At 51.9% G+C, this 11,403-nt stretch overlaps 5 protein-coding genes across 5 annotated transcripts; 2 read left to right on the top strand and 3 right to left on the bottom strand.

The window, feature by feature from the left end:
* Positions 1-159: 159 nt before the first annotated feature.
* On the top strand, positions 160-765 carry K452DRAFT_325657 (uncharacterized protein; the record flags this gene model as incomplete). Its single annotated transcript, XM_033544796.1, has 1 exon — positions 160-765. The coding sequence occupies one exon, from the start codon at positions 160-162 to the stop codon at positions 763-765; it is 606 nt and encodes a 201-aa protein (XP_033399432.1).
* Positions 766-1,861: 1,096 nt separating this feature from the next.
* K452DRAFT_357347 (uncharacterized protein) lies at positions 1,862-3,836 on the top strand. Its single transcript, XM_033546110.1, has 3 exons — positions 1,862-2,196; positions 2,259-3,099; positions 3,155-3,836. The coding sequence occupies exons 1-3, from the start codon at positions 2,112-2,114 to the stop codon at positions 3,660-3,662; spliced, it is 1,434 nt and encodes a 477-aa protein (XP_033399431.1). The 5' UTR covers positions 1,862-2,111; the 3' UTR covers positions 3,663-3,836.
* A 228-nt stretch (positions 3,837-4,064) lies between these two features.
* K452DRAFT_296705 (uncharacterized protein) lies at positions 4,065-5,312 on the bottom strand (the record flags this gene model as incomplete). Its single annotated transcript, XM_033541941.1, has 2 exons — positions 4,065-4,145; positions 4,209-5,312. 2 exons carry the CDS (start codon positions 5,310-5,312, stop codon positions 4,065-4,067), a joined length of 1,185 nt encoding a protein of 394 aa, XP_033399430.1.
* Positions 5,313-6,395: 1,083 nt separating this feature from the next.
* Positions 6,396-9,475, bottom strand: K452DRAFT_357346 (uncharacterized protein). Its single transcript, XM_033546109.1, has 2 exons — positions 8,312-9,475; positions 6,396-8,123 (listed from the first exon to the last, which is right to left on the bottom strand). Exons 1-2 carry the CDS (start codon positions 9,358-9,360, stop codon positions 6,713-6,715), a joined length of 2,460 nt encoding a protein of 819 aa, XP_033399429.1. The 5' UTR covers positions 9,361-9,475; the 3' UTR covers positions 6,396-6,712.
* A 1,196-nt stretch (positions 9,476-10,671) lies between these two features.
* K452DRAFT_224834 (uncharacterized protein) lies at positions 10,672-11,109 on the bottom strand (the record flags this gene model as incomplete). Its single annotated transcript, XM_033536713.1, has 2 exons — positions 10,672-10,870; positions 10,925-11,109. Coding segments are annotated over 2 exons (384 nt in total), but the record flags the coding sequence as incomplete, so codon positions are not given.
* Positions 11,110-11,403: the final 294 nt, after the last annotated feature.

The following is an 11,403-nucleotide window of genomic DNA, read 5'->3' as shown; positions in this document are numbered from 1 at the left end:
ACGTTTGCTGCGTGCCCCGCATCAGCCTACCTAGCTAATGTCTAGCCTGTTCGCTCAGCTGTGAAAACCCCGCCAACATTCTCGTACCTCAGAATCCAACCACCACCATATTAACCACCACCACTACCCACGGAAGACAGTCCGACCTGCCCGGACACAATGTTCGGCGTTATCGTCTCTGGCCGGCCTGTCCTCACGGAAGCCCAGCAAATCACGCCCACGCAATTCGCATTCCAGCTCCCCAGCGCACCATCCTTCAACCACCTGGTCGTCTTCCTGCTACCAGGAACAGCGTTACCACCGGACACAGCCGCCGCCGTGTACGTGCAACTACCACCAGCCACGGACTTCAAGTTCCTTGGCGCGATCGCCAACGAGAAGCAGAGCGCCATCTTCAAGGTCGATGGCATCGACGCAGTGAGCGCGCTTAACGGCGGCGCCGGCGTCCCCGTCACCCTCGGCATCAGCGTCGAACCCGTCGCCCAGATCCAGCAGGCAATGGCTGCCAAGCAGCAGCAGCAGGCGGCGGCGGGTGTGACGGGTACGGAGCTCGTGAGGGCGGGTGGGCCGAAGAACCCGGCTACCACCAAGGTCCTGGCCCAGAGGATTATTGCGAATGCGTTTAATTTCCTGGCAAGCTTTGCGGGGAACACGGCGAATGGCATTGAGGTTGTGCCATTGAAGAGCTTCCAGGATTGGTGGACCAAGTTCGAGAAGAAGATCGAGATGGATCCGGGGTTTTTGGAGAGAGGGGACCAGAGCTGAGGAGGAAGAGACTAAATGGAGGAAAGAGCCTTTTAGTATGACGTTCTGTCGTGGACTATACGTCTACGTCCGATGCTGTTCCGATTCGATCCCAGTTTTCTTGGAGTCACTCTAGATGAGACTGCGGCTTCTAAGTCCAAATTCCACCGTCCGAGTTGGTGGGCACACGGACTCGACCGAAGGCGACCGCTTGGAAAGCACCGCTTACTATGTTCGTTGTGGAGGAAAAAGGCATTTAAAGAAAGATTTATACTGCCGAGCATTTTTCACTGGCCAAGCGCAGACGGCAAGCAACAACAGCTGTACATTACTATCGCATTTGATACCCGGTCAACCAGTAGGTTTCCTAAATTTCTATCGGCGCGAAAATACAATTTCTCTTTTCCGGACTTTTTGGATTGCAGCCTTGGCCTCAATCATCATTTTTTGTCTGTTTTGTTTTGCCTATCTACGTAAATTAGGGCCGGAGGAGTTTGGTTTTCGTTATTTTCAGTGCTGCACGGAGGAAGTGCTCAGGTGGTCTCGAGCTTTTCCGTTGCCAGGGTAAGTCGATCTCCGGATCACCGTCCAATCGCTTTGCTCACAGACTTCTTACCTTATGCGAGCATCTGCACGCTGCCTCATTGACCTCTTTGCTGCGCCATGCTGCGTATCGTTGCACCTGACTGACAACAAAGTCTTGGAAATATCTCGCAATCCGATTTCTCGAGCATGCCGTTGCTTAGATAAGAGCTATGTTTTCTACAACCAAGTTATTCTCCTCCCGCGGCTAAAAGGTGGCTCCGGTCACTACACATGTTCACCGTTAGGCCATCCATCACGCTATGTAGCGGCCCGACACGCACCACGGACAGAGACGTGATACTTCATGTAGATACGAGGCTGTGCTACAATCCCGCTTTGGTCGCCAATTAGCGCTGCTCCCGCATTCTCGGACCTTCTTAGCGCTTATGCCGTCAGATATTGCACGGATTCCGGCACGTCCATCCCCTGTTCAGCCTACGTACGGCGCTGTCACGCGTTGAATCTCTCCCTCTTAGCTAGCGCCTGGGACCATAGGATTCATGATGTGCCTCGGTCTTTCTGTACCTATCCTCTTGGCACAAAAGCGAGAGTGGAAGTCGCCCCAGGCCCCATGTCACGGCATTACAGGAGGCTGTTGCCTAGGTGTAGCCGCATCACCTCTTTAAATAACTTGGTTTTCCAGTAACGACACGGGAGTTTATCCCTTGTCCGAAAGTACGGCTCATGTCAGCAAAAAAGATCCGTCTTCTCCGAGACCTTTGTTTATTTTTTCGGTACAACGCATTGCACGGGTCAACATCTTCCACGACTATAAACCGATAATGAGGGCATGGGAGCAGGTCGTACTTTTTCTCGGGATTGTTTTCTTTGTCAAACTATCATCAGCTATTCCACTGAACGACATGGGTTAGTAACCTAGTGGGGCATACATATATGATTTTTTACTGATATCACAAACCTTTTTACAGGGTGCGAGATCCCGGAACCTGGAACGAAGACAATTGCGGCCCCTGCCGATTTGGAAACTTTGGCTTCTTGCGAGACGGTCACGGGAAGCATTGCAATCCATAAAGATCTCAAAGGCGACCTGTCAATCAACGAAGTCAAGGAAATAACCGGAAGCCTCACGGCCATTGGAGCCCACAAGCTGGACTCGCTATCGGCGGATTCTCTTGAGAGCTTGGGAGATTTCGAGCTCAATGATCTATCCCAGCTGTCGACGTTGGCTTTCCCCAAATTATCCTCTGTGGGCGAAATCTCATGGAACTATTTGCCAGCCCTTGGGAATCTAACATTTGCAACTGAAATCACGCGCGCCCGGTCCATTTATATCAGGAACACCTTTTTGTCGTCTGTTGATGGAATAAACCCGATTACTGTGAAAGATCTCTTGATCTCCGACAATTCGTATTTTAAAGACATAACATTTCCAACAACAAATATTACCGGTCTACTCTCCATTCAAGATAATGCTGAATTGGCCAAATTTTCGTTCCCTGAACTAATTTCGGCCAGCGATATCGCCCTCCGGGACTTGGGGAATATATCGATGCCTGTTCTGACGACTATACAAAATAACTTGAACATTACCCGCTTTGGCGGCGCAGAAATCAGCTTGCCTCACTTGGCATCTGTTGGGCCCCTGCTAGCAATATCAGACTGCCCTAACCTATCAAAAATATCCCTGCCGGAGTTATGGTCTACAAGGGGTGATTTTGAGATTTCCGGGAATCCGAAGATTGCATCTTTGTCCTTTCCCAAATTTTCGGAAGCCGGCATGAATATCAGGTTCCAAGGCAATTTCTCCAGGTCAGTTCGAGCCGTTGGAGAGACACTACATTTCATCTACTCACTAAATCCGCAGCGTCGACTTGCCAAACCTTTCTAGCGTGCAAGGAGACGTCAATTTAATCTCCGACAAAACACTCAACTGCTCAGACCTGCTGGCCATGCAAAAATCCGGCGCGATAAACGGCAATCTATATTGCTCGGGAGACGCCAAAGCAAGTACACCACATAACAACAACACCAACAACTCCAACAGCTCCAACGACCATAAAAATTCATCCAGCAGCAACAGCGCCACCATAGTCAAATCCGTCATGGGCAGCTGCGTTTCGCTCGCAGCGGTGCTTGTTTTGCTCTCCCTCTGGACCAGGGCGAAGCACAAGAAAACCCTCGCGAAACAGGAACGGGAGAGGGCAGCGAGCCGCAATGCTAGGGGTGTGGAACAGGAGGAAGAAATGAATACGAGTGAGATGGGAAGGTTACGGCCGCGAACGCCGCCGAGGGTTGAGACGCAGAGCATTGCGCCTTCGTACGAGACGCAGAGTGTTTTGTCTTTTCCGCCTCCGCCGTATTCGAGATATTGAGATCTGGGCTTCATTGCGGGTCTGGTGACTGCTGGGTGTACAGTTGTAGCTACCTACGGCTAATTAAAGAGTACTCGGCAGGGCGTTCAAGGGGCGGGCGGATTTTCAGTGGCGTTGATACGAAGAATTAAGCAAATACCAGCACTATCAGGGCTGCCAATACTAGTAGCAAGCAAGTCAATTCCAAACTTCGAAACTGCGCAGTAACGGGTACTTCTTGTATCGGCAGTGCAGCTATTTGATACACCTCAAATGCTGTACAAAACAGTAAGCAAGAGCCCTAGCCGACGTTATCCTCCCCCTCCGCCGTTCCTTTGGAGCCTAATCCGCCTTCCTAGTCAAGTCTTGAAACAGAATGAAGCTATCAAAGAACATCTACCCGTAATCGCACTTTCGAAAGACTTAACGCGCACTGAATGCGAGCATGTATGACCTATGACCTTCCACTAAAGCCAAACCCTGGTATATCACACCCGAGAACCCCTTTAGGTCTCTACAGTCCCTTTTTAGACGGCGTTGGTGGGTCTATTCCATTTGGAGGTCAACGTGGTCGCCGTCAAAGTCGATAAACTGGTTCGTCTGGGAATCAGCGTCGCCGATCTCCGGTTCATCCTCAACTATAGTACCTGAGCCATCGCTGTCGTTGTCACTGTCGTTGTCGCTGTCGGAAACATTGCCGGAGTAGTCCTTGGTAGGGCCGTGATACTGGTCGTTGTCCCCAGAAAATCCTGGTAGAGGCATGTCGTCATCCTCTGACATACCCCTCAGCAGTGTAACAGTTGCCGTCTTATTACAGGTATCCTGGTACTGGTATTGCTGCGATGATCCGTCAAGTTGAGTGAGTGAATCACTGCGCTTGATGTTGTCGAATTCGTCGACGCTCCAAACTTGGTTCATACGCGAGGGCTGCGGATAGAATCGTGTGTTATAAGGGCCGTGGCAATCTGACCGCATGCCATTGGGAGTGTATGGTATCACTGGAACTTCTGGGTCGTTCGCATACTTGAAACCTTTGCAACCAAGGCGGTAAATGCCCGGCTTGCGCTGGCCAAATGAGGGGAAGTACATGTACTTGTCAATTTCCTTGAAGCCCATGGCTTTCGGGGGGAAGAGTATGCCGTAACAATTTGGAACTCTGTACAAGTGGCGAATTGCTCGGCGCATGCAGCTGGCAATGCGCGGGACACCTTTTCCCACGACTTCATCCGCAGCCGCGTACATGATCCACTCGTAATCATCGGTTATGGCTTTCGTGGTAGCCCAGAGACAAACTTCCGGTGATGTAGCTGTGAAATTGGGCTCAAAAGATGGGCTTTCCTCTTTGGCCCAGTCGACGTAGTCCTCTTCTTGAGGGTCTTCATTGAGTCCAATGAGCTCTTCCAATGATAAGTTTGAGATGGACCCCGTTCCACCGATGTCTTTATGAATTGAAGCTAGTGCTTCATTGATAGGATCTTGGAACTGCTGACTGCCATTTGGCTCTTGGAGGACATTGCCTGCAGCCATTTTGGTCGGCTTGTCATGTGTCGATAGCTTGGAGGTCAGCTCTTGTGCTTCAGTGACGTCCCTTTCAGTGCCTGTTTCAGCAAAGAAGTTGATGGCAGGTGGTTTGCCGACAGCCACCGGCCGAGTGGTATTGTTCGGAGACATTTGAATAGTTGCAGGTAGGCGAAGCGTTTTTGTAGGGTTGACGCGAAGAAGGGATGAGCAGGGTGCTCTGTCGCGATCGAAGGCCAATTTGTGTTGGTTCCGGGCGCGGCTGAAGTGAAGGTACGCACTAGTTGCGAAAACGACAGAACCGTTGTCAAGAGAAAGAGTGGGCGGAAGGCAGGAGAAGTGAAGTGCTCAAGGGCGTTGTAGCTGTGACCGCTTAACAGGCGCGACAGACAAGTTCAATGATGAGCGGGTTATGACTGAACCGTGGGAAAGGTGGGTGAAGGGCGATTCGTGGTCTTTGAGACCTGAATATGATCCACGGTTGGCTCTTCGCCTAAACTGATGCAACTGATGGCAAACGACTGCGTGGAGATGTGTTAGCATGTTCAAAAGCAGGTTGCGTCATCGTAGAGAATTGTTTGGGGCGCGCGTCCAAGGCAATTTTGTTCTCTACGGAAATTTGAGTAAGCCGTTGCCTTAACTGTATATACGGTCCGTCTAGGCACAATTACCTGGATCGCGTATACTTGCTAGTGAATGTAAAGCTGGCCAGTTAACCCCATTGCGAGAAGATGTTAACGAAAATGAAGGTGGGCTGTGACATGTTAAAGCTCTCGACGAACCAGTGGCAAGAGAACTTGTCATTAAGATCGGTTAGGGATTGCGCCTTCCACATGCGGCATCCCTCACTGACATTTATTTATTATAAAGACACAATGCAGAGCTTTTGACAAGATTATTCAAATATGGAGTTGGTTTCCAAATCACAAGCCTGTATTTTAACTAAAAAAATAAAAAAAAAAGAGATGATTACTCCTCAAAGTAAAATATAAAAGCAATTAGTATCTAGGAACGATTATATATACTAAGGCTTAATTTCTTTTTTACTTGTTTTCCACACCAACTTCATCTAATCCATGTTTAATTTGCTTTAGTGCTGTCGCTTTTTGCTTCGCTCTATGAGACTCCATGAGCCTAGGCATGGAAAAGAACAAACAGATGAAGAAGCAGGCAAGTTAGCAAGCAAGTAGTGATAAACGCAAAGTTAACATAGCTGCCCGCCTAGTCTATGTAGGTAGCTAGGTAGATACAATTTGAATATTCCAGTTTTCAGGTCAAACAGTGGTTCATGAATGACATGTGCGGGTGCTCAACTAAGTCAGCAGACTAATGTCTGATAGAACAACAAAAACAGTAACTAAATTCCTATGCTTGAACATGCCGAGACTAGAGCTCGCGGGGTAGTTTACAGAAGGCAAAGTGCAATGAAATAGAGAAACCTCCCAGGCTTCATGCGGTAGTGAAGAAAACGGACAACATGCAGAAGCCGATTAGACTGACAATGTCCAAACACGAGGCGACATGCATCAAATAACTCATTAAATCAGCGCATCTTACACCGATGAAAACGCGTCAACCTCCAGGCCCGGAATGCAAAGACCATAGCCGTCCGTCTGGCCCGTCGGATCCTTCGGGCTGATCTCCACGCGAATCGCGACGTCGAGACCATACATGCCGCCCATCCCGGAGTGGTCGACACCGCTGGCAGCCGGATGCGCCGTGCCGGAGCTGTGCTCGCCGGCATGCAGCGGCTTTCTGGGGTTCTGCTTCTTGCCACTCGGGGCCTCGCTGACGGAAGCAGAGGGGCCCACGTCGCTCCTCGCGCCATCCGCCGTTGAGGGCGGCGCGACGGTCGAGGCATCGCTAACGATGTTAGTCGTTGCACCGTTGGGAGCCGAGACTGGGCGCTGTTGCGCCAAGTCGGAGCCATCGGGGACAGTCAGCGTGTTGGACGTCGTAGCAGCCGTGTGGCCGTTCGCGAGGACCTGGCCTGCCCCTGTCTGCGGCTGCGACTCCGTGATGATGGCGTAGTTACGCGACGGCATCGTGGCGTGGTTACCGTCGGCTGTCTTCTTGCCAACATCAGGGCGTTTCTCTCCTGGGAAGTGACCCGGGTCACGGTCGAAAAGCTCAAGCAGTGTCTCGTCGGTTTCGTGGTCAAGGTGATGGATCTTGTTACGACGAGCGAGCAAGTTTGCAACCGCCTGAGGAGGCGGCTTGTTCGTGATGGCACTACTGACAACATTGACCATGTATCTGTGATCGCGCTCCGCAGGGATACCGAGGTCAGGCTTGCTGTAGAAACGTCCAATAGCTGCAAGGTGCACATCACCACCAAGAATAGTGATACGAACGCTGTTCTTCTTGGAAATTTCTTGCAGACGAAGAACGAGTTCCTTACGCTCCGCCTTGTGCTGATGCGCAGTGTAGTGGTCGTCGAGGTCGTCAAGCAAATCGACCTGGCCATCAAAGTGGTTAAACAAACCACCAGCAAGACCAAATCGCTTGTTCATGAAACGGATGGGACCAATAACGGGGCTCTGGAAGATGTTTTCGAGCCACTGCAGACGTGGATAAGCGATAGGCACACCGAGAAGGAGGATCAGATGCTTGATCTCCTTGTTCGCCTCCAATTCCGAAGCTACACGGTTAAACATCAAGTCATAGGTTTCCGGGTAGTTGATCTGGTGGCGGGTGCGCTCAGTGCGAGCATCCACGCCGAGGAAAGCAATGCGAGCACCAAGCTGGCAATAAATGGAGCGACTGCGCTCTTCCACATAGGGGCCCGGTTTCGCACCGATGATGTAGGATGGGTCATCCTCGGGCTCGGTGGCAACAAAGGTATCCTTCAGTTGAACAGGATCAGCCGGGGTTCCCTCTTCACCATGATCCACGGTCTTTGGAGCATCAGTGGTGAATGTGCTCTTCGGAGGAGCGAGATGGTGCTGGAAGAGAAGGTAGTATCTAATCTGAGGTTAGCAGCTTGTCTTTCTCACAAGTCGTTGGAACAAGTTCCACTTTGATGCAAGGACGGCGCAATAGCATCGCGCTAGGGGAAAAACACAGACATAACATGAGTGGGAAAACATGAAAATCGACGGATTGCGAGTGAAAAGCAGAGAATGTATAGTAAAAAAACAAACAGCACATACTTATGAGCAACACCACCAATGCCGCGGAACACGGCACAGCGCATGAAATGGTCAGTATAAGAGCCAAATCCGTCAATGATATCATGGTCATCCCAGATGTTCAATTGCGGAATCTTGCAGTTGGCATCCGAGAACGGTCTGTGGTTGTACCAGCGAACGTAGTTCTTGTAATAGTACTCATCGCACTCGGCACGCAAGTCTTCATTGAAAGGGAAGTCCCTGCGCTTCTTGGGGTTTCCAATGTCAGTCCAGCTGCGCAGCGGCCCATCGACACGAACGCCGTCGTTGTAGATCTGGTCGCCGCCACCGATCATAACATGGAAGGGCTTCTTCTCTTGGACGCGCAAGACATCATTCCAGAGAGCGGGGCCAGACCAGGCGTCGACATCGGTGCCAACAGAGAAGCCGTTGCAAGAATGGAAGAGAATGCGCATAGACTGACTGGCCGAGGGCACAACAAAGGTGCTGGTGGACGGGTCGCCCTTGCCAGAGCCCTCGACGACGCGCAAGTTGGGGATTTTGTACTGCCAGCGCGCCTCGTAGTCCTGGAAAGGAAGATGGATCAAGAAACGCCAGAAGGCCTTGCGCGGGTCCTCGTATAGCTTGAAGCCCTTGAAGCTTTGAGTCTGGGTACCAGAGACAGCGGAACCATCCACAGGACCCACTTCGGCCAACAACAGCTCAGGTTCAAGCTGGCCGGGCGTGGTGACAATGAGGACACTGCCGTGCCAGGTCGGCCTTCCCAGCTCGTTGCTCATCCTCCTGTAGTTCAGCAGCGGGCCACACTGGACCTCCAGCGCACCAGTCGTGCTGATGACCTGGGGACCCTGTCCAACGCCATATGTGCCATCCTCGCGAGTCACAGGGACGTCGCCTTGGGTATATTCGGGGTTTACAGTATGCTCGTTGCTGAAGTGCTGGCCGGGCTGGGGGGCAATGGCGTCCTTGACGGCGGCGGCAGCTGCGCCTGCGGCAGACTGGTGGTCGTGAGCGTAGTCGGGGCCGCTGCGACCAGGCTGCTGGTCGAGGGATGGGTCGCGGCTGGACATGGCAAGGGTGGGATTAGAGGATTAGGACGCGAAAGGAAGTAACGTGAACAAGACAACAATGGGTATCTCAAGAAACTCAAGAAACACGAAGGAGCGGCGCCTGAGGAAGGAATGCAAGACGCAAGGCAGAGAGTGGATGGTGGGAATACAATGCAATTGTTTGGCTGGCTTAGCACCCTGATCCTGGCCCTAGACGGCAAGGCCCTTTGGATCTGCCCGATGACGAGCCCGAGGTCCCTCCATGAGCTTCACCACCACGCCAATGCACTCCCTTCCTGCTGACCGCCACTCATTCGCTTGCCGCCCTGCTCAAATGCCGCCATAGCCGTCTTAACGCGCGCCCAGCTGTGATGGTGATGCACAGGGGCCGCGCATCTGCCTGGGATGGTCTGCGCCTCCTGCCGGGCCTTGCGCCGCGCCTCAGGCCACAGGACAATCTCACACATGCACAACACCCTGCAACCCCACCACTCGGTCACGCGTATTCGGAGTCCGGCCCAGCGCTAGCGCTTGTGGCTTTTTCTTTCTGCCAACCTCATTCCCGCGGCGTCATCGCCGCAGAAATCTTGCCGGTAGACGCGCCACGGCCCGAATACGGTAGGGCTGAGGCGGTGTTTTCCCATCGACCGTCAACGTCCATGGCCCTTGTGGTTGGTGGTTGGTACTCCGTATAATATTTCTTCTGCGAATGGGGGATGAGCGCTGGACCCTGAGCTCTGCTACATGTTTCAGGGGAACGACCCACGGCGATCGCGGAGATTGTGCCACGACCAACTATCTACCCTCCCGCACTGTTCCTGAGCAACATGTCTGCTTTACGGAGTACACCAAGCTTTAGCTCCGGCTGCCAGCGTGAAGCCGCGGCTTAGTTACGAAGCAATAGCGGAACACTTTCTGATTGGATGGTATCCGGCATTTATCGGCCTTTTCCTATTCGGGACTGCTTCTGGGATTCTACAACCCCTGACCAAGTTGGACGTGGAAACCCAGTGTATAGATGCAGTATGTCACACAGTTTTTCTGCTCGAAGCCGATCTCATACGCTATCCTACCAATGAGCGCAAATGCTGAAAACTTTTCAGCACTGCGCATATCCGTATACAAGTGCAAACCTGCACAGTTCCTGCAACGATTGCATCCTGATATTAAAAAGAGCAACGGATAGGTGCAGAATATAGTCCGGATAAGGGGATCGGGCACAAAACCTCTCAACTGTAACTGAACCCGAGCCTAACCCGACTGCAGCGGCTTTCTTCCTGGCAGCAAAATGTCGGCCAGTTGGTGCTTTCGGTCTTGCACTTTCATATCATGTCATTTGCTGTGAGCTCCAGCAGCGGTGTGCGCTCGGGCCTTACATACATCTTCGAACGAACCACCCACGACAAAGCGGACCGTTCTCACGGTGCGTGTCTGGCCCATGCGATGAACTCGGGCCAATGCTTGCTCTTGGGTTGTCGGATTCCATTGGGGCTCGAGAAGGTAGGCTCGAGAGGCTGTTGTGAGGCCCAAGCTGGAATCGGTCAGTATCTATGGGTAGGTGCTTGGAATACCGGTATCATTTTACCCAACGGCACCACAAGAAATGGTAATCAAGTATACGCAGGCTTGTGGATCATATCGCAGCTTCTCCAGAGCCAGCTTGTAGTTTGGTGGGGAAACGCATCCGTCGACTAGAACACAGCCAACGCGCGCTGAGTCAAGTGCGTAATGAACTATGTCAAGAGTTGGTCTCCAGCTTGAGAAGATAACACTGAAGCTGCAGTGAACATTTTACGGTGTATTACCATGCTTACATATGCAGCCTACCTTTTCTCGCCAGTGTTCAATTCGAGATCATGAACCAGTGCCTCGACTTTACTTGATGTTTTTGGGTATGATTTTCGTGGTGCGGGACTTCTGTCTCCCACCGCTGGTTCCAAAGGGGATCGAGGTGAGTGTCCATCCGTAGGGATCACTGATTTGCGCGCTGGTTTAGATGTTTCGGAGCAGCTAGCACAGAGCTGTCTAGGACGCCCTGTTCGCCATGGTGACAAGAAATCGCCA

The sequence above is a fragment of the Aplosporella prunicola genome (genome assembly GCF_010093885.1).
Source record: "Aplosporella prunicola CBS 121167 unplaced genomic scaffold K452scaffold_8, whole genome shotgun sequence".
NCBI classification, from domain to species: Eukaryota; Fungi; Ascomycota; class Dothideomycetes; order Botryosphaeriales; family Aplosporellaceae; genus Aplosporella; species Aplosporella prunicola.
This window is presented reverse-complemented; position numbering and strand designations above follow the sequence as displayed.

Bases quoted from the DNA above. Each gene is read 5' to 3' on its own strand.
- K452DRAFT_357347 (XM_033546110.1), top strand. From the start codon at position 2,112: ATGAGGGCATGGGAGCAGGTCGTACTTTTTCTCGGGATTGTTTTCTTT. The intron at 2,197-2,258 runs GTTAGTAACCTA...ACCTTTTTACAG, and splicing joins TATTCCACTGAACGACATGG to GGTGCGAGATCCCGGAACCT. The intron at 3,100-3,154 runs GTCAGTTCGAGC...CTAAATCCGCAG, and splicing joins TTCCAAGGCAATTTCTCCAG to CGTCGACTTGCCAAACCTTT.
- K452DRAFT_357346 (XM_033546109.1), bottom strand. From the start codon at position 9,360: ATGTCCAGCCGCGACCCATCCCTCGACCAGCAGCCTGGTCGCAGCGGC. The intron at 8,124-8,311 runs GTATGTGCTGTT...ACCTCAGATTAG, and splicing joins ATTGGTGGTGTTGCTCATAA to ATACTACCTTCTCTTCCAGC.